This window comes from Physeter macrocephalus, chromosome 17 (genome assembly GCF_002837175.3).
Source record: "Physeter macrocephalus isolate SW-GA chromosome 17, ASM283717v5, whole genome shotgun sequence".
Taxonomy (NCBI): domain Eukaryota; kingdom Metazoa; phylum Chordata; class Mammalia; order Artiodactyla; family Physeteridae; genus Physeter; species Physeter macrocephalus.
In genome coordinates this window covers 28,617,103-28,636,453 of record NC_041230.1, presented here as the reverse complement: position 1 = coordinate 28,636,453, position 19,351 = coordinate 28,617,103, and the positions used below count along the sequence as shown (strand labels likewise).

General features: G+C 54.4%; 1 protein-coding gene across 3 annotated transcripts in view; it reads right to left on the bottom strand.

Annotated features, from left to right (window-relative positions):
• Positions 1 to 5,064: 5,064 nt before the first annotated feature.
• CPNE2 (copine 2) overlaps positions 5,065 to 19,351 on the bottom strand; it is a 62,581-nt gene continuing 48,294 nt past the window's right edge. For 2 of the 3 annotated variants that reach the window (XM_055079078.1, XM_055079079.1), the window contains exons 13-14: positions 17,822 to 17,873; positions 15,339 to 16,396 (exon numbers count right to left, since the gene is read on the bottom strand). In XM_055079078.1, the coding sequence (XP_054935053.1) occupies positions 16,251 to 16,396; positions 17,822 to 17,873 (198 nt within the window). In that variant the 3' untranslated portion in view covers positions 15,339 to 16,250. Of the gene's footprint in view, positions 6,489 to 7,839; positions 8,077 to 15,338; positions 16,397 to 17,821; positions 17,874 to 19,351 lie in introns of those variants that run through there. The other variant, XM_028478370.2, reaches the window with a different exon arrangement.

The window sequence follows — 19,351 nt, the reverse complement described above, 5'->3', positions numbered from 1 at the left end:
GGTCCCAGGTGATGGAATGGCACACTGCCCTGGAACTAACCTATTCTTGAATGTTGTGTGACTAAGTAAAGGTTCTAAACTACATCTGCAGGGGGTGTCACTTAACACTCATCGTTCATTGTGAAGTTTTCCCTTACCCTTGGCTATTCCTTCTCCCTCCACCTAATCCCATTTAAGACTCTAAACCTTAGAGAAACAAACATAGGCATTATTTTGTTGTAGCCAGAAATCAGAAGTGCTGGTAGGTGTGTGGACAAGGTGACTTATTTCTGGTAGCTCCTGGAATTCTAATATTGCAAGCCAGTGGGACCCACCTGCATATTCTAGCTATAACCTGTTGAGGCCCCTCTCTGTTGGCTACATTTCTAGTTGTGGCTTCTAGCTATGGAAGCTGTTTCTAGACTAAAGGTGCTATGCTTGTCCTTTCCTCTGCTTTGACCTGCTGCCCTTCCTGCTCTTCCCCTCCCGTACAGAGCAGCCAAGACCCAGAGGTGCTGCTCCACCTCCATCCCCTAAAGGGAGGCGGGGGCGGGCAGGGGGAGACAAGGTGTGGAGGCCCTGAGGACAGAGGTAGGCCATGAGCTTCTAACAACAGCAGCAACAAGCTGTAGGCTCCCGTGCTTCAGAAGAGTGAGCCTGTGTGGTTCTTTCTTTCTCTGGGTTCCTACGTCAATTGTTTCTACTTCCTTGGGTGTGAGACGGAGAGAGACACACACAGAATGTGTTGACACTGTGATGCTGGCAGGCAGAGAAGCTACTCAGTTTTAACGTGGGCAGAGAGGCCCCTGGATCTCCTCCAAACCCACTCCGTTTCCCTCCCAAAGCAGTGACACTCTGGTGCCCGCTGGCAGATGGTGACTTCCCTTCACCCATAACCGATGCCTTGTGAATTCTTTTTCCTTTTCAGAGCTACTCTGTGCTAATTGTTCCTGGCTGTCAGTACAGGCACATCAGCTCCATCCTTACAAACAAGACGTTGAGGTAAAACTGTGTAGGCACCTTCTGCTCCTCTGCTTCGTTGTTCTGCAATTGTGCTGTTGCTATTACAGCCCGTACCCAGAGCAACGTCAGATCATTTCAGGAGGCAGACCGAGGAACCAAAGTCACCATCTTTATCTGGTTTGACTTTTGTGGGTTTTTTTGGCCGCACCACACAGCATACGGGATCTTAGTTCCCCGACCCCAGGGATCGAACTCACGCCCCTTGCAGTGGGAGCACAGAGTCTTAACAACTGGGCCACCAGGGAAGTCCCTGGTTTGACTTTTAAGAGGCCATTACTATACCTCATTGCCTCTGTCGATGTTGGGAGAAGTTGATTTTCCTGTACTGTATCTTGTGCTCCCACCTCCGTCCCCATCTACTGTAACAGCTAGATTGTGTCAAGGAGGTTGAGACTCATCAGACTGAGGTTTCTGCTCTTGGTATCTCAGAAGAAGTTGAGAATCACCGGTGATCATTTCATCTTTCGCCGTACCTGTTAGCGGAGAGCCCTGGAGCTGAGGCACGGGTTCTGTAGAAACCATGAACAGCAAAGCAGGGTCTGGTCTCCCAGTGGAGGAAGTCACCTTGGAAAACATCTAGTGTAGACTGTGTGTTTCAAACCCAGAGAAGAATAGGAAAACCTGGGATGGAAGGAAACACTGCTTTAAATCACAAGATGCAGCTCTCCTGCCTTAATAGATAATTGGGATTTTATAACTAGGTAATAAGGGATAAAAACAAGGTTTGGGGTGGTTTCTTAAAACCTGCTTGCATTGTCCTGAGTGGTAGTCTTCTTACAACTTTGAACCATGTGAGGGAGAAAGCTTGTCTCTGAGGAATCCTATTGCCAGCTCTATCTGGATTATCTAGCTTGTGTTATACCATGGCCTCTCTCTCAAGCACTTCCTGCTAGCATCTACCTTTGGCCCTGTCACCCACCTGGGTGGGGAGGAAGGGAGCATGAAATCCAAAGCATCTGTTTTTCCATCTATAAAAAGCAGGGAGGGCAATGTGACTGGACCCACAGAGCTGGCTGTTGACCTGTTAATGTTTGCCTTCCCTGGGCCCAGACCCAGGAGGAGAGAAAGCTGGCTTCTCAAACACAGAGTTGGGAGGGCATTCTAGACTTTTTCAGGAGCATTCTAGACTGAAAGTCCCTAACTAGGAGTGGCTTAGGCTAGCTAGTCTCTTGCGTCCTCATTTCTTTCCCTCTCCACCTCGTGGGTTCTTCCCTTCTGGCTACCTCTCAGGAATCTCAACTCGGTTCCTCCTTCTGTGGCTACACCACAGTGGCTATGAGCTTGGAGCCAGACATTTACTAGCTGGATCACTTGGGCAAAGTCCTTAACCTCTCCAGGCCTCTGTTTCCTCCTCAGTAGATAGGAATCAGGACACCAACTTCCCAGTGAGGGTGAAAGTGTAAGAGATACTTGATGTGGTATCTGGTGCTCAGAAAATGGTAGCCATCCTCATTAGTACTGTTACCCTCGGCCTCCCCCATTTCTGGGTAGATCGTCTAGAGCTTCTGTTAGTGGTGGTTTATGGCAGGTTTATCCATCCTACTGGCATTTCTCAGTTGCAGGTAGAACACTGACGTGATGACAGGTCAGATCTGGTCATCAGAGCTCCAACCACCTGCTTCTGCTGTGTGCTTCCCTCTTAGCTAAATGTTAATTGCTCAGGCACACCCAGTTCCTTGTCTCAGGTGTCCTAACCGTGGGTATGTGGCTCAGCTATTGTCTTAAGCCCCTCCAGAAAAGCAAGGAAAGAGAGCTCAGTGGCAGTGCACCATCACTTGGACTTGGATCTTTCTTGATTTCTTGGCATGCCCAGCCCACTTACACGTAACAGTATGGAATGCAAGTTCTGCTTGGTGGGAGGCTAGATCTTGGCAACACTTTCATAGTGTTGAACACAAGAAGCCAGTCGCACATTTATGCCTTAGTGATGCTGGCAAGGGCTGGTATTTTGCTCCCTTACCTGCTGGAGCAATGGTTTAGGGAAAGAGGGAGCATCATAGCACTAATAGGCAGAAGGTGGCCCAGCATCAGAGTTTCACAGAGCCATGGGCAGCACAACCCAGACACAACCTCCACTGTGAGCTTTAGCCATCGGCTGGGCATCTCCCTCACTGTTGTAGACATGGTCATGCACATCATTATCCCTTATGTCGGTTTGTTTATCAGTGAGCATTTACTGAGGGCCCGCTATGGACGAGCCCGGCACTGTTTGAGATGTTTGCAGACTGTAGTGTCTTTCATCCTGAAAAAAAGTCCTGTGAAACAGCCCTTCTCTACGTTTTTTTTTTTTTTTTTTTTTTTGGTGGTATGCGGGCCTTCCTCTGTTGTGGCCTCTCCTGTTGCGGAGCACAGGCTCCGGACGCGCAGGCCCAGCGGCCATGGCTCACGGGCCCAGCCGCTCCACGGCATGTGGGATCCTCCCAGACCGGGGCGCGAACCCGGTTCCCCTGCATCGGCAGGCGGACGCGCAACCACTGCGCCACCAGGGAAGCCCCTTCTCTACGTTTTATAGAGGAAACCGAAATTCACAGTGATTCAGTGACTTGCCCAAGGTCACACAGGTAAGTATCAGAACCAGAATTTTAATTTGAGCCTTTAATTCTAAGTCTGGTTTTCTGTGGTTTCAGTGAAACTTTAAAACAAATGCCAGTGCCCAGGCCTCAGTGGAGGTGATTCAGGGGTAAAGGAGCCTTTTAGTCAGATTTCCAAGTTCATGTTTCATCCTAATATCCATGTGCAAGAACCAAATAGCAGCACCAAGGCTTGGTTTGTTTTTATTGAAATACAGTTGACATATAACATTAGTTTCAGGTGTACAACGTAATTATTCAGTAATTGTATATATTGTGAAATGATCCATCACCACATATAGTTACCAAAACATTTTTCTTGTGATGAAAGTTTTTGAGATCTACTCTCTCAGCAACTTTCAAATATACAATCTGCTATTATTAACTATAGTCACCATGCTGCACATTACATCCCCAGGACTTACTTATCTTGGTTTGTTTTTTAAGTGGTGATTTGCCTGGTCAGGAGTTCAGGACATTCCTTTCCCTGGTGAACTCAAACCAGCTGGGAGTAGAAGGCTTGTTTGACTGATCCACCCATCCTCAGGCAGAGAAGGGGGAAGAAGGATGGCTGGGTCTGCTCCCTCATGCAGCTGCGAAGTGGGGGCCGCCGGCACCACACTGAGGTAGGTGGTCCATAGGAGTTGGAGCATTTATGATGGGCCTTGATGCAAGGCAGGGAGTCTACCTTAACCCGGCCCAGTAGATGTCAGTCTCCATAGCTTCACCAATCTGGTAAATTATTCCCATGGGGAGGTGTAAGGGAGATGTCTGCATCAGGTGTCACCCCAATACACCCATCCCCTGAGGGCTAAGGAGGGGATGTGGGGCTGGGAGAAGGCTCTTCCACTATAGAGGCCTCTGGTCGATCAGAACTTCACAGATTCTCCCAGGCTGAGTTGGGTACAAACTTCCCTGGATCTGACATCCAGCTAGACACTTCAGCTACCAAACGGGAGGGTAAAGGAAGCAGTCACGTGGTGTTATTTCAACCATCACGCAGTCTTGCAGCTGTCTTGAGCAAGGGCTGGGTGTGAACCAGAGGAGACAGATGTGCTGGTCCTGGGTTTCTATCCATAGTGCCGAGCTGGCCTCTGGGCTGCTGTGCTGTGATTTCCCAAAGGTCCCTGAGGAAATCACGGCTCCCTGCAGTCCTGCAGCCCTCTCAGGAGAAGTGAAGGTGTCCCTCGAGGATATTTCAGCTGGCTTTTGGTGGCCACGGAATCAGAAGAGGCATTGGAAGCCTAGGATACAGATGTCCCTTGCTTGCTCCCACCAGATAAACACCGGCTCCTGAGCTTACCAGGCACCTGGAGCTAGGAACCTGCCTGGTGCACCAGCCAGGTCTAGCCGGCCACTGGTAAGAACTGCTGACCTGGGAGAGTAGGTCGAGATGTCTGACTGCCCAGTTTCATTGGAGGGGAGGGACAAATTCAGCAGCAGGTTGAGCAGAAGACTGCCTTGTAGTCACGGGAAGACATTCAGTGCAGTGGAACAAGTGTGGGCTCTGTGGAGTTGGCCAGACCTGGAGCTAAGTTCTGGCTCTGCCTCTAATAGATTTGATTAGCCTCTCTGCTTGTTTCCTCATCTCTGAAATGGTCACAGGCAGGGGCTGGTGGAAAGGTTCAAGATTATGCCTATAATGTGCTTAATATGAATGTTAGTTGTTGGTTGCACATGAGCCTGTGGCAAAGGGGCTGACTGGAGCTCTAAAGAGGAGGTAGACAAAAGAACGATGTGTTCTTTGGAGGAGAGAAGGGAATAGGCCAGACGGCTGGGGTTTCAGAGATGCGTCGCCTAGCTGGTTTTGTGAGGTTGGGCCCAAGCCCAGGGTGGGGTGTGCGATAGAAACCAATGGCTGCTGTGGCAGGGACCGAAGCAGCCCTGTTTAGCATCCTGAAGCCAGAGAGGCTTTCACATGCTGCAGACCACAGGGTGTACTCCAGTGCCTGGGAGACCTGCAGCAGGAGCAAATGGGTGGCAGCGACTGCCACTGCTGTGGTGGAGTGGGGTACATAAGACAACTTGGACCACGAGGAAGAAGGGTGGGGCACCATGTGCTGTTGGCTGGGCCAGCATGGGCTCTGCTGGGGCCCAGAAGGCTGGGGAGGGACCGTGCATTTCATTGCCCCACAGATATTTATTGAGCATGTACGATGTGCCAAGTTCTGTGCCAGTTTAACAGCTGCATTACTGTTTGTGTGGAATGCATGTCACCAGATAGAAGTGATTATACCAATTTCACAGGCTTGCTGGGGGGAAGGGGTTTTCATGTTTCCTTTTCCAGATCAGTGAGCCCATCAGGTCCCAGCTGAGGAAGGAGCTGACACAGGGACATCTGAAACTCCTTTATTACCCTGAGTATAACAAGTAGAACACGGTCACAGTATTAAAAAACAGAGCAGGAATTAGGTGCAGGCTACCACACAGTATGCACCGGGGACACATTCCTTTGAGTCTGCAGCTAGTTACTTGGAAAAAGCCAGTTATGATTGTAAAAATTTTATTCTCTTTAATAACAATTCCACTAAAATTATACAAAGTACATTCAATACTTAAGAGTGGCAAGGGTGGGGAGAGGAGGAGAGGAAGCCAGTTTGGCCTGGAAGTATCATCAGTCGACTCCAATAAAGGAAGCCCAGCTGGGCTGGAGGAAGTTGGGGGTGGAGGCCTGGTTGTAGAAAATAAAAATGTGGATCAGTTTAAAAGAAAAAAAAGGCCACCCACAAGGAAGCAGGGTGAGCGTGCATGTTCCTGGGGAGGGCGGGAGGCCCAGCCGGCATGCTGCTGCTGGGTGAGGGCTGGCACTCAGGCGGGCTCCGAGTTGGTGGGGGGCAGGTTTTTATGCTTGAAATACTGAACAACTTGTTGGGGCAGCTCTGCCAGCACAGCTTTCGCCAAGGTCTCTTTTGCCGCCTGCAGGGTAGGGTGGAGAGAGGAGAGAGAAAGGATCACTGGATGAAGTGGTTAGGGGCACCATGCCCAGGGAGCTGGTACAGAAGGTGTCCCTGGAGGACAAAACCAGAGCAGAGGGCCAGAGCTGTCTAAAACTAGCGTTCCTCAGCCCAGCCCAGGCCTGAAATTCCCACCCTTAGTGTGCTTTTCCTTCACATTAAGTGTAACTCTTACCTGAGCACTTGAGGTGCCTAGGAGTAACGTTTCAGTATGAATTTGTCTATGGGAGGCTTTTGGGGGAAAGAGATGGTGGAGGTGAGCTGCACAGCCTACTCATCTGGCAAACATTTCCTGAGCACCTTCTTGGCTGGTATTAAGGGGTCGTGACTGATTCACTGCTTGGCACCCAGTCACAGGCTGGGCACACCAGGAGCTCGTTCAGTGTCCATGCAGTGCCTGGGTGTCCAACACCCAGCATTTGTCCTCAGGAAGCTCACACTCCAGAGAAAGGAACTGAACCAGCTCAGGCAAACCCAGAGGGTACTGGGCAGAGATGTCAGCACCAGTGGTTACAAATCGGAGTGGCCAGTTCTTGCTGGGACTGGCTCCCAGGACGTGAGCCACAGCACCCCGAGGCTTACAGGTGAGGCAGCTGAGGCCAGGAGGAAAGGTCAGGGACTTGCCCAAGGCTATACAGTGTGCCTCTGGTCAAATGAAAGCCAGGCCCCAGGCTGGCATCTGACAGACTGCTCCCTCTGGGGCTGCCTGTGGGCCCAGCTGCAAGGGCAGCAACCAGGAAGCTAATACCAGCCTCCTTGTAAGCAGACCTGGGTCACCTGCAGATAGGACCAGAGCCACCTCCAGGAGCAAGGGAGGCCACCAGTTCCTCCTAGAGCAGCCCTCAGGGAGAGGAGGCCATCCTAAGATGGGCCCTGTTTTCCACCTGAAGCGAAGCGGTTGGCGAGGTTTGATTTCCAGGAAAGCCCCTCACGCCTCTGGGCCTTGCTCTCATCTCTTTCTCCTGGAATGCTTTCCCCCGCATGGATAACGCCGACTTCTGATTCAGGCTTAGAGGGCAGGTCCTCTGGGAACCCCAGTCCTGGAGCCCCAGTCTGGACTGGGCACTACTCCCTTGAGTTCCGTCAGCTTGCTGAAGCAAGTGCTCACGCAACTGTCATATGGCCTCACCTGGGGGCAGGGCCTCACATGGCGCTGGGAGGGTAGTAGGCTCTCAGGAGGTACGTAGTCAACAGAGCTGAGGGTAGAGGAGCCGAGGATTGGGCAGACAATCCCAGCGCCTTCATTCTGGATTATTAACTATGGTTGCTGGGGTCCTGTAACCGCCTCCTCCCCAGCCCGGGCCCACACTCACGTTGCGGAATTCTCGAAAGGGCACGAACTGCACGATGTCGCGGGCTGCCTCCTCCCCTGTGTGGGAGCGCAGCGTGCGGCTGTCCCCGTCCAGGAACTCCATGGCAGCGAAGTCGGCGTTACCCACACCCACGATGATGATGGACATGGGCAGCTTGGAGGCCTGCACCACAGCGTGCCGTGTCTCCTCCATGTCGCTGATGACACCATCCGTGATGATAAGGAGGATGAAGTATTGCTGCAGAGGGGGTCAACAGGCACTAAGCACAGCCCTCGGCCCCTGGCCTCCCTTCCCCTCCGTCCTTTCCCAATCTCCCCAAACCCTCTGACCCCTGGAAGGTGGCTCGCCTCCCCGAGCTGTTGCCGAACCCCAGCCACCTCCTTAGGCAGCCACCTCTCAGCGCTTGGGCCCTGTAGGCCTCTCCTCCGTCACAGCTGGAAGCACAAACTGCTCTCTTCCTCCTGCCCTGTGCAATGTCAGACTCCCCAGCTTGGGAGTCTGAGAGACCCGAACTCCAGGCCTGGCTCTGACAGTGGCTACACCGTGGGACTCTCGGCAACAGACTCAATTCGCCGTGCCTCAGTTTCTTCGTCTGCAAAGTGGGAATTCCTGCACCTCTCAGAGACCACGCCGGCCATGTGGCAGCAGCTCGGTAATCGACAGCTGCATCTGTGGCACAGTGAGGCCCACGGCTGTCGAGGAATATGCATTCTGGCTTGTGGACTCCCCTTCTCTGCTCCACCTTCACGTGAACACCTGTGATGCTGCTCGTTCCCCATTGGCACAGCCGGCCTCAGAGACCCCTCGCGGGAGCTAAGCAAATCATCTAGGTCAGTGCTTCTGGGATTGTGGGACTCTGCTGGCAACAAGCAGACCTGGGGGCACACCCCAGACACAGCATCAGTCACAGTGGGAAGGGTACTGGTTTTGCAGTGGTCTTTGAATTCTACAAACTGCACCCAGGAGGAAGTCTCAGTTTGGTGCTCGTGTGTCCCACTTGCTAACCTTCCTTATTAAAAAAGAGAGAAAAGGCAGGAAGCTCAGAGCTCCAGGGACAGCAGTCTCTAGGTAGACTTTGATACCACTGTGCAGCCTGGTGTATTTATTTTTATTGTTACTCTCTATGGCTAGTGGTAAGTAACTTTTCCCTTACAGTGGGTTATAGTTTCTTTATAAAATTATTTACATGAAAAAAATACTGAATAATTAGTGTAGGTGACAGGTGGCCATAGCATAGACTGTGGAGGTGGGGAGTGAGTGAATGAAGTTCAGGAAATCTCACTGGATGATCTGTGGGCAGAAGCCCCAGCATTCCTAGCTGACTAAGACCTCATTTTCAACTTTGCTCTGTGCTTAGCACCCTCTGGCCCCTTTTGGGGAACTCAGTTTTCCCCATACATAAGATGAACAGAAAAGCCCTTGTGGCCCTAATGTTCTTTGTTTGGGGCTTCTCCCTTCTCTTCTGACCCTTCTGATTCTCAGGAGAGGAAATGGGGACCCAGACTAGTCAAGGTCATGGAGCTAAAAAGGGCAGAACCAAGCCAGCCCCCAAGTCAGCATTTGGCCACCTTCTCACCCAGCAAAGCCGTTTGCTCCCTGGAAAACATACAGAGACCACAAGTTCAGCCATCTAGGATGCCTTGCTCTCCTGCCTGTCCCCCAAGCACAACCTGAAAGGAATGAACCGTGTGGAGGTACGAATGCCATCATCCTAACCCCCAACCCTCGACAGCAGTAGTCCAACTCCTCCTGAACTGTGCCTTTAAGAGACCGAAAGCTTGGCTGGGGATGGATACCTGTTGCTATGGAGATGGCAGCCCGAATTCCTGTAGTGGAGGGCTGCTGCTGCCAGTCCCCATTCCTGGGGTTGAGGGGCACCTCATAAGCTCATCCAGACCCTTGTCCCTTCATAGCCCACCATCATCCTAGCCAGCACCCCTTCCCTAAGTGGCCCTCTAACCCCACTTCCATCCCACCAAAAATAGTCCATGGCAGTATTTCTGGGGCACTTAGGCTGGCAGGAGGGAAGGCATTGAGAGGCCTAGCAATGAGAACAGAAGACAATACTTGGCCTTGGGTGACAGGCCTCACCACTCGGGGTGGGACTGGTCTCCAAGCCCCCTCCAGCTCAGATGGCTGTCTCCCACCCTCCTCCCCACACGGCCCTCTTGGCTCTCCCTTTCCACCAGCCACGTGTCTACATTAGGAGACTTGGAGCACGCAGGCCGAGGCCTCCCTCACAGCCTTGGAGCCTCCTTCCCCATGGCCCGGGTTCCTGCAGAACAGTAGGCACCAACTGAAAAGGTGAGTCACGGTGATGGTGACCACACATGCTCCGTGTCATCCTCACGCTGGGATTCTCCTTTTGGAGGTTGGGGAGACAGCCTGAGAGAGGTTCAGTGACTTGCTCAAGGACTCACAGCCAGGAATGGCACAGCTGAGATTCAAGCCCAAGCCTTAACTCCAGAGTTAGAGCTCTTTCCACAATGGCAGCAGTGGCCAGTAGCTGTCTCTCCAATAGTGGGGCCTGGCAGGGAGAAGCGAAGTGCCGCTGACAAGTCCCAGGCTTCATGCCCATCCCAGGCAAAAATGAGGTTGTCCAGGAGCCTCTAAGGTCTACTGCAACCCCAGGGGTCCACAATCCCATCCCCAAGACAGATCAGAGGGGAGGTGGCGGTGGGGGGAGCTGTGGAAGGGGAGAAAGAAGGGTGGGATCATGCAGGAGGAGATGGGACGGGCCTCTGCTGTCCCCGTGGATAGTCCTGGTCTACCCTACCCCATGCTTTCCCACCTCCATGCCTTTCCTGGTTTACTTCCTTCTGCCTGGCATACCCTCCCCAGCCACAGCTCCAAGACCTCTCTGAGCATCTACTCCTCCATCCCGAGTGGATGTGAAGGCTCCCCCAAGCCCTGAGCTCTGCTTTCGCTGCCAGCGATTACCCCTTGGGGCGGGCTTCTCTGGATACTCCTCTCCCCCCATGCCCTAAGAGCTCCTCAGGGCAGCCCCTCCCCTCACACCTCTACATCTCATGGGCCTGGCACCCTGTGCAGGCTCCATAAACACAGCCAACTGCTGCCAGGTCAAAGCCAAACCCCAAATTTCCAACACATTTCAAGGACAGAGTATCTCTAGCATTTACCCAAGAGGTTCTTCAGGCTTCTAGGGCTGTAAATAGCCACTTCCCCTAATGCATTTAACATGTGATTTGATTTATAACAAACTGACGACCACAACAGTTCCAGGCAGAGTCTGGGGAAGCTGCACTCATCCCTAGCTTATTTCTGAGAAGTTAGCTGCTGAGGGCCCTGGGGAGTGGAGGGAAATTTCCAGGGTGCTGGCTGCTTCCCAGTTCCCCCTCCACTATGGAACCAGTTGCCTAGGTAGCCAAGCAGCAATGGGCCATGGATGGGAAAGCCCAAGTAAGTCATATGGGTCAGAGCAGAGGGAAGGATGAGGCCCCCACAGTAGGAGTCCCTGGTACCACCAAACCTCTTAATACCTTTCATTGACTCCCCACTGCCCTTAAGAGAAAATTCAGATTCCTTACTGGCTTCAAAGGCATCTGTGGGAGCTGGCCTGCCTTCTCAACCTTATCCACCCCCACCCACCCCTCTTATATCACACTCCTTCCCTTAGTTACGCCACACACCATGCCTCCAAGCCTTTGCCTGTGCTGTTCCCTCTGCCCGGGACACTCCACACATGCACACGCACACACATACACACCCTTTATGAGACTAACTCTTAAGCATCCTCCAAGTCTCAGCTTGGACATCACTTTTCCAGGAAGCCTGCCCTGAGCCCTCTGTCTGGGTTAGGTGCCACCTTTATAATCCTATAATTCTGGCATCACAGTTTTAATTGGCTGGCATCACAGCTGCTGTTCCTGGCCTGGCTCTCCACAAGACCACAGGCCCTGGAAGGGCAGAGGCCATGGCTTGCGCATCATGGTCTCCCCAGTGCCGCAGAGAAACGTACACGGTAGAGATGAGCTGCGTGAATGAATGGGAGAACACAGGCCTGCCTAGAGAGAGGCTTCCACCATCTGCTCTTGCTTTCCTGTGCGTGGGTGTGCATGCATGTTTGTGTGTGGGGGACTGGGAGGATGAAGCCACACCAAGTGTTTCCCAAAAAGCAGCTGTACAAAAGCATCAGGTAATGCACCAATTATTTCCTTTTGCCTTAGGCCTACATGGGCTCAGCATCACCAAATGCCGGCCCAAGAGGTGTCCTAAGAAGATTCATCCGCTCACGTTTATTAGGTGCTATTGTGTGCCAGGCGCTGTGCTGAGCAGTTTGGATGCCGAGCTGGTTGAATCCCTGCAGTGCTTCTATTAGGCAGGTACTGTTCCATCACCCTCATTGTACAGGTGAGAACACTGAAGTTCAGAGAGCTTTAATAAGCAACCTGCTCTGGGTCACACAGTCAGGAAGTGTGGGAGCTGGGGTTTGAACCAGGTCGATGGGCCTCCAAACCTTGAGGCATCCCCACTTTCAGTGCACGGTGAGATGGACAGAGTAAAGGCAGGAGGTAGAGAATTATCTGTATCTTCTTGGACATCAGGGTAGGAGAGGCCAGTAGAGACCCCTGGCTCGCCTCCTGCAGCCCAGAGATGCTGGCCCAAAGTCACACAGCTGGGGTGGGTGACAGCGTTTCCCCAGGATGAGGGAGTCAGGGAAGGAAGGCTGCCTCCTCAGGTTGGGAGGACCTGGTCACGATGAAAGCGGCTGGGGTACTGTGACGGTTAGGACTGGTGAGGATTAGGACTTGTTCACAGAAAGGGCCCAGTTTTTCCCTCTGGAGGGCCCTCAGCAGTTGTTCCCCAGAATGCAAAGACACCTTCCTGGTGGTCCCCAGGGCCCAGGCCCCTCCAGACCTAGGATCCAGCAGACACAGGCCCCTTCTCCCCAGGACCTCATCTCCTGCCCAGTCCTGCCCCTGCCTGGCAGGTGAAAGAGCCCGAGAGGAACACTGGGCTTCATTCCTGCTCCACCCCATTTCTTTCCCTTAAACAAGGATGCAGGCCTTTCTTCCATCCCTCTGAAAGCTGGTTCAGGCAGATAAAAGTCTGGGCGGGACAATGGCCTGGCTGGCAGCAGGCATCCAAACGGTGTGCAAGCTGAGGGGCTTGCTCACTCTGCCCTCTCCAGTTCTAGCCCAGCACCCCAGGAATTTAAAAAAGCCACTCCCAGGTCCTCCCCACTTATTGTCCCATTCAGATGGGCTTACTTGTCCCATTTCATAAAGGAAATAGGCTCAGAGCAGGAAGGGACTTGTCTCAGGCCCTCAGCTGCCACCACCAAGGCCAGGACTAGAGCAAGTCATGCTCCCTGAAGCAGAAATGACCAGGACCATCTTCCTTCAATCTGACATCGTGCACTGACCTCCCTTCTGTCCATCCCTGGCATCTGCCATTCCCTCTGCCTGGGGGGCTCTTCCCAGAACTCTCTGCCACCTGTCCTTCCTCATCCTCAGGTCTCTGGGTGCCAGCTGTTGTTGTGTTATCACATTTAATCCTAACACCACCTCCTTAAGGTAGGTCCTATTAGTATTCCTATGGTACAAATGAGGCTCAGAGAGGGTAAGTTTTACCCAGGTCACCCAGTGAGGGATGGGCTGGATTCAAACCCTGGCAGGCTGACCCCAGGACCCCCTTTCCCACAGACCCTCTGCTGCCTCCCATACAGTCAGACCACATACTGCTGTCCTGCCCTCCCCAGGCTGGCCCTGGTGTCCTCTTCTCTTTCTCATAACCTCCCCTTCTTTTATCTTTGTCTCCATCTTCGGGAAGGCAACCTCTACCTCCTCAGTGACCGAGCAGGCGCCTCTCTCCTCTGGGCAATCCCAATGGGACCAGGTCCCTTTCCTTCTGAGAGAGGCCCTGGCTGAGTCACCTCCTCCCAGCTCCTCGCACAGCACACAACAGGGGCAAACTTAAATCCATCCGTTCCCAAAACACGAGCGTCTGCCACAGCATAGGCCACCAAGTAGATGACGGACAACACAAAGACACAGCCTGGCCCTGTGGGGCTGAGAGGCCAACCAGCGAGAGACACAGTAGACAGAGAGAAACGTGGAGTATGTGAAGGAGATGTTGCCACCGTCATCAGAGTCCGGACGGACGGGAATAAACCGAGAAGCCAGGAGATAGGCTTCAGGTGGGTGGGCAAGGAAGGCTGCAGGGAGGTGGCGATGGAGGGACACAGAGGAATGGGACAGAGCAAGCCAGGGAGAGAGGAGAAGAACCTCCAAGCAGAAGAGACGGCAGAACAAAGGATCTGTTGGGAGACGAGCTTGGTGTCTTTGAGGGATAGGAACAAGGTCAGTGGTGGAATGCTCACAAGTAAAGGAAGGGGTGTGGGGTTGCGGGGAGGAGGGGGTAGGATCTGATGTGTGCAGTTAAAGGACCCTCTAGCAGGAGCATGGATAGCAGGGGCAAGAGGGGTGGCCGTGGTGTCCAGTGAGAGATGACAGTGGCCGTGGCAATGGGGAAGCGGGCGAGTTGAGGATAGTATTTTGGAGGCAGAGTGAAAAGGTCAGGAAAGGACTTCACCACTTGTGCAGCAACCCTTTCCTTCCAGGGGAGGAGGAAGCCCGGACAGGGGCAGAGGCTGTGGCGGTGGCTCGGGGGCCTGGTCAGGTGGGAGTCGGACCCACGTCCCAGTCCGGGCTCCACCACCCTAGGGCCGGGTTCCCAGACTTGGCTCAGCTCCTCGCGGCAGTAGCCCTGGGGCAGGGGCTGGTGGATGGCGGGCGAGGTGGGCAAGGTGACCCTTGGTGACTCCAGCACTGGCACTGGACCTGGGATGCAGCTGCCCAGGATGGCCATTTGCCATATATTCCAGATGCCACACAGCAGCCCTGGCAGCCTCAGGCTTGAGCCTCATCACTGAGGGCCGGACCCGGGCCAGACGGTTCCAAACCCTTCAGCGTGAGGTGGCAGCTGCTCTAATGGGAACTAGGTGGCCCGGAGGGTCAGCCTGAGGGCTGCAGGGACTACAGTTTCCAGGTTTCCCTCTGCCTGGAGGCACTTCCCATTAATCAGAGCCCCTGTTTCCTACTAAGCACTGAACGAACGGAATCGCTGTCTGTCCTGGAGTCTGTGCTCCAGGAATCCAGAACCAGTCAAGTTGAGCTGCTTCCAACCCCCTTCCCATCCCTGCTGGTAAACTAAGGTGGAGAGGCCGGGGCTCACCTAGGATTTTAGAACAAGGGGAGGCAGAACATCCAGCTCGCCAGCCAGCCCCATGGGTGGGTAGGGTAGGAAGGACAGACCTCCATCTGGCAGGGAAGGCCCAGCCTGTGCCAGCCCTGTCCTGCATATCCACGCCAGTGATCACCTACTCACCATGGCTGTCTGCTGCTGCGTGGCTTGGGCCGCAAACCGGGCCACGTGGTTGACGATAGGAGAGAAATTGGTGGGACCATAGAAGCGGATGTGGGGCAGGCAAGCCGAATATGCCTGGGCAATGCCGTCCACGCCTGCCTCGGGAGCATGGATAGCAGGGGCAAGAGGGGTGGCCGTGGTGTCCAGTGAGAGATGACAGTGGCCGTGGCAATGGGGAAGCGGGCGAGTTGAGGATAGTATTTTGGAGGCAGAGTGAAAAGGTCAGGAAAGGACTTCACCACTTGTGCAGCAACCCTTTCCTTCCAGGGGAGGAGGAAGCCCGGACAGGGGCAGAGGCTGTGGCGGTGGCTCGAGGGCCTGGTCAGGTGGGAGTCGGACCCACGTCCCAGTCCGGGCTCCACCACCCTAGGGCCGGGTTCCCAGACTTGGCTCAGCTCCTCGCGGCAGTAGCCCTGGGGCAGGGGCTGGTGGATGGCGGGCGAGGTGGGCAAGGTGACCCTTGGTGACTCCAGCACTGGCACTGGACCTGGGATGCAGCTGCCCAGGATGGCCATTTGCCATATATTCCAGATGCCACACAGCAGCCCTGGCAGCCTCAGGCTTGAGCCTCATCACTGAGGGCCGGACCCGGGCCAGACGGTTCCAAACCCTTCAGCGTGAGGTGGCAGCTGCTCTAATGGGAACTAGGTGGCCCGGAGGGTCAGCCTGAGGGCTGCAGGGACTACAGTTTCCAGGTTTCCCTCTGCCTGGAGGCACTTCCCATTAATCAGAGCCCCTGTTTCCTACTAAGCACTGAACGAACGGAATCGCTGTCTGTCCTGGAGTCTGTGCTCCAGGAATCCAGAACCAGTCAAGTTGAGCTGCTTCCAACCCCCTTCCCATCCCTGCTGGTAAACTAAGGTGGAGAGGCCGGGGCTCACCTAGGATTTTAGAACAAGGGGAGGCAGAACATCCAGCTCGCCAGCCAGCCCCATGGGTGGGTAGGGTAGGAAGGACAGACCTCCATCTGGCAGGGAAGGCCCAGCCTGTGCCAGCCCTGTCCTGCATATCCACGCCAGTGATCACCTACTCACCATGGCTGTCTGCTGCTGCGTGGCTTGGGCCGCAAACCGGGCCACGTGGTTGACGATAGGAGAGAAATTGGTGGGACCATAGAAGCGGATGTGGGGCAGGCAAGCCGAATATGCCTGGGCAATGCCGTCCACGCCTGCCTCGGGAAGAAGACTCTGGATCAGCCAGGTCCTCCCTGACCCTGCACCCACTCTCATCCCATCATCCCAATTGCTGCCCACCCCAAATGCCCCTGCCGTGGCCAGTCTGGGCCCTGTGGTACTGGAAGCTCCAGAGGGCAGGGCGAGGTGGTGTAAAGAGCCCTGAACGTGGAGTCTGACCCGAGTTCCAATTCCTGCCTTTACCAGTTCTTAGCTGTGGGACCTGGGGGAAATTATTTAAGCCTGTTTCCTTGTCTGTCACGGAGACTAGTAATCTACACCCTTGGGAAGCTGGCAGGAAGGTGTCCAGCAGGCTCCTCCCAGAGAAGGGGCAGGCAGAACCTGCGGTGACACTTTGAGGTCACAGGGAGCCACCTGGAGGTCCATTCTGGACACGCTATGGCTTCTCAGGGTTGCTGGGGGAACTGAGATGCTTGCACAGCTCTGCAGACAGTAGGTGCTCTGTAAACAGCCACCGTTAAAAGGCTAAGAATACCCCCCTGCTCTGCTGTCCTGTGCAGAAGGCCTCTGGCCAGAGATGAGGTTGACCAATCTGAACTTGGGATAAAACATCTCTGCAGACCTGCTCCAAACCAGACAGGCCACGCTTTCAGCCAACAGAGGCCCATGGCTTCTGAGTCACAGCATCATCCTCATCGTGGTGACTTGATGCATTTCCCTTCTAAGTACAAACCTGACCCAGCTTCAGGGATTCCCAGGGAAGGTAGATGCTACACCCAAGGCAAGTCCTAGGCAGAAAGCTCTCATGGTGTCAGGAGCCACCCTCTTCCATACCCACCTGGGAGCCCCTTCTCTTTCACTGTTTCTTAACTGACTCTGGGAGGCTCAGAAATCCTCTTAGGCCTGGGACAGGGAGAACACAGACACCACTTCCGCTGCCTGCTCCTCCCTCTTGCCCAGCACCCCCGCCCAGGCCATGCTCAATCCTTAGATGCCAAGGCTCCCTGTGGAAGGTGGGGAGAACAGGGTGGGGCAGGACAAGAATGGGCCCTCCCAGTGAGGGCAGAAGGGAGGTGAGAGGCAGGTGTGTAATTTGCTGCTCTCACCTCCTCCTGGTCTACACAGGGCTTTCTGTCAACGCTTCCCTTAATTCTCACCTGACCACCCAGTGAGGTGAGCTACCCTGGTATCACACCTCCTTGAGGCAGGTGAGGAGGCAGAGGCCCAGTGGGGTGCAGTGATCTCTCCGAGGTCACACAGCCAGGAAAGGGCAGCAGCTGGCCTTGAATCCAGGGCCACCTGACTCCAAATTCCAGCTTCTCCCCATCTGCCACCCTGAGCAAGTGCGAGGGGAGGGGAGAGAAAAGAACAGAAACCCGTACTCCTCCCCCGCATCTGCCCAGGGAGATGGCCAGGCCTGGCGTAAACCCAGGGCAGATGCAGGTGGGCTTGACACTCACCTGAGCAGAAGGGGTTGGTGGGGTTAAAGTTGATGGCAAACTCATGGGAGACCTGAAATGCAGAGAAAATGATGAGCTGAAAGCCTCCTGGCCTAAACCTGGACCCAGGCCCACCTGCTGCCAGGCAAGGCTCCCTCTGAGGGAACCTGGCTCTTTGCCACCCTGACCCCAGGTCAAGGCTACTGATATCCCTGCATCTGCTTTCACCTCCACTGCTGGGTCTGACCCACAGAGAGGCCCAACCACCCTGACTTCGTAACAGAAGAAACAGAACCTTCCACGCCCCCCCAATCTCTTCCGGGGGGTCAGGGCTGTCTATGCCTCCTCGCCCCACGATAAGAGTCCCTAGGGACTTCTCTGGTGGCGCGGTGGTTAAGAATCCGCCTGCCAATGCAGGGGACTCGGGTTCAAGCCCTGGTCCAGGAAGATCCCACATGCCGCGAAGCAACTAAGCCCCTGAGCCACAACTACTGAGCCTGCGCTCTAGAGCCCGAGAGCCACAACTACTGAACCCGTGTGCCACAACTACTGAAGCCCGCGCGCCTAGAGCTCAACAAGAGAAGCCACTGCAATGAGAAGCATGCGCACTGCAACAAAGAGTAGTCCCCGCTCACTAAAACTAGAGAAAGCCTGCAGGCAGCAACGAAGACCCAAAGCAGCCGGGTGGTTGGGGGCGGGGGGGAGAAGAGTCCCTGAGTAGGGCGGAGATGCATCTGAGGGTGGCGGGTTCAAGGAGCAGTTGGAGTGCTCCTTCGTCATCTGCTTTCACTGTGGTGGGGCTATAACTAGAGTTCCACTTCTTCGGGCCTTGAGTGCTTTCCCCCATCCTACTAATAAGCACGAGTGCTTGGAAGGGAGCCCACCTTATGCCAGCGAGCCAAACTGGGGCTTAGCTGACAACCCACTTAGAGCTGGACTGGGGGATCAGGAAGCATAATGGGGCCAGAAGGACAGGGAATAGAGAGCCCTGTCCCAGTTCCTGCAGACCCAGCCCTTAGCCCCGGGGCATCATCAGAGGCTGACCCTGCACACTCCTGGATGCCGCTGGCCCACAGAGGGACTGATAACTAGACCCCATTCAGGACTGTGGGTCAGACTTCGGTGGCTGCAGAACCCAGGGCCTCAGGAGAGGCCAGAGCTCAGATGGGAGGACCACCCTCCCTCCCTCCCCCCCCCCCGTCAAAACCCCTACTCGGCCCCTTCCCTGTGAACCGTGTGCCACAGTCCACGTTCAGGGCTTTGCTAGCATCCCCTTACTCCTTCCTTGCAACAATCCAACGGAGGAAGGCCTGGTATTACTCCCTTTTTCTGATGTAAAATGGAGACAGAGAATGGACCAGAATGTTCCCACATTTACTGAAGGGGAGAGTTGGGACTAGAACTGAAATCAGGCTGGCTCCTGAGCTCACAGTCCATAAACCCACTAACCCGAGAAGGTGTTCCTCTCTTGAGGAGTTTAAATGGGAGGGTGAAGAGATGCCCAGGGGGAAGGGACCCCGCCCCCCCCCCCCCGCGACCCTCAGGGGCGGG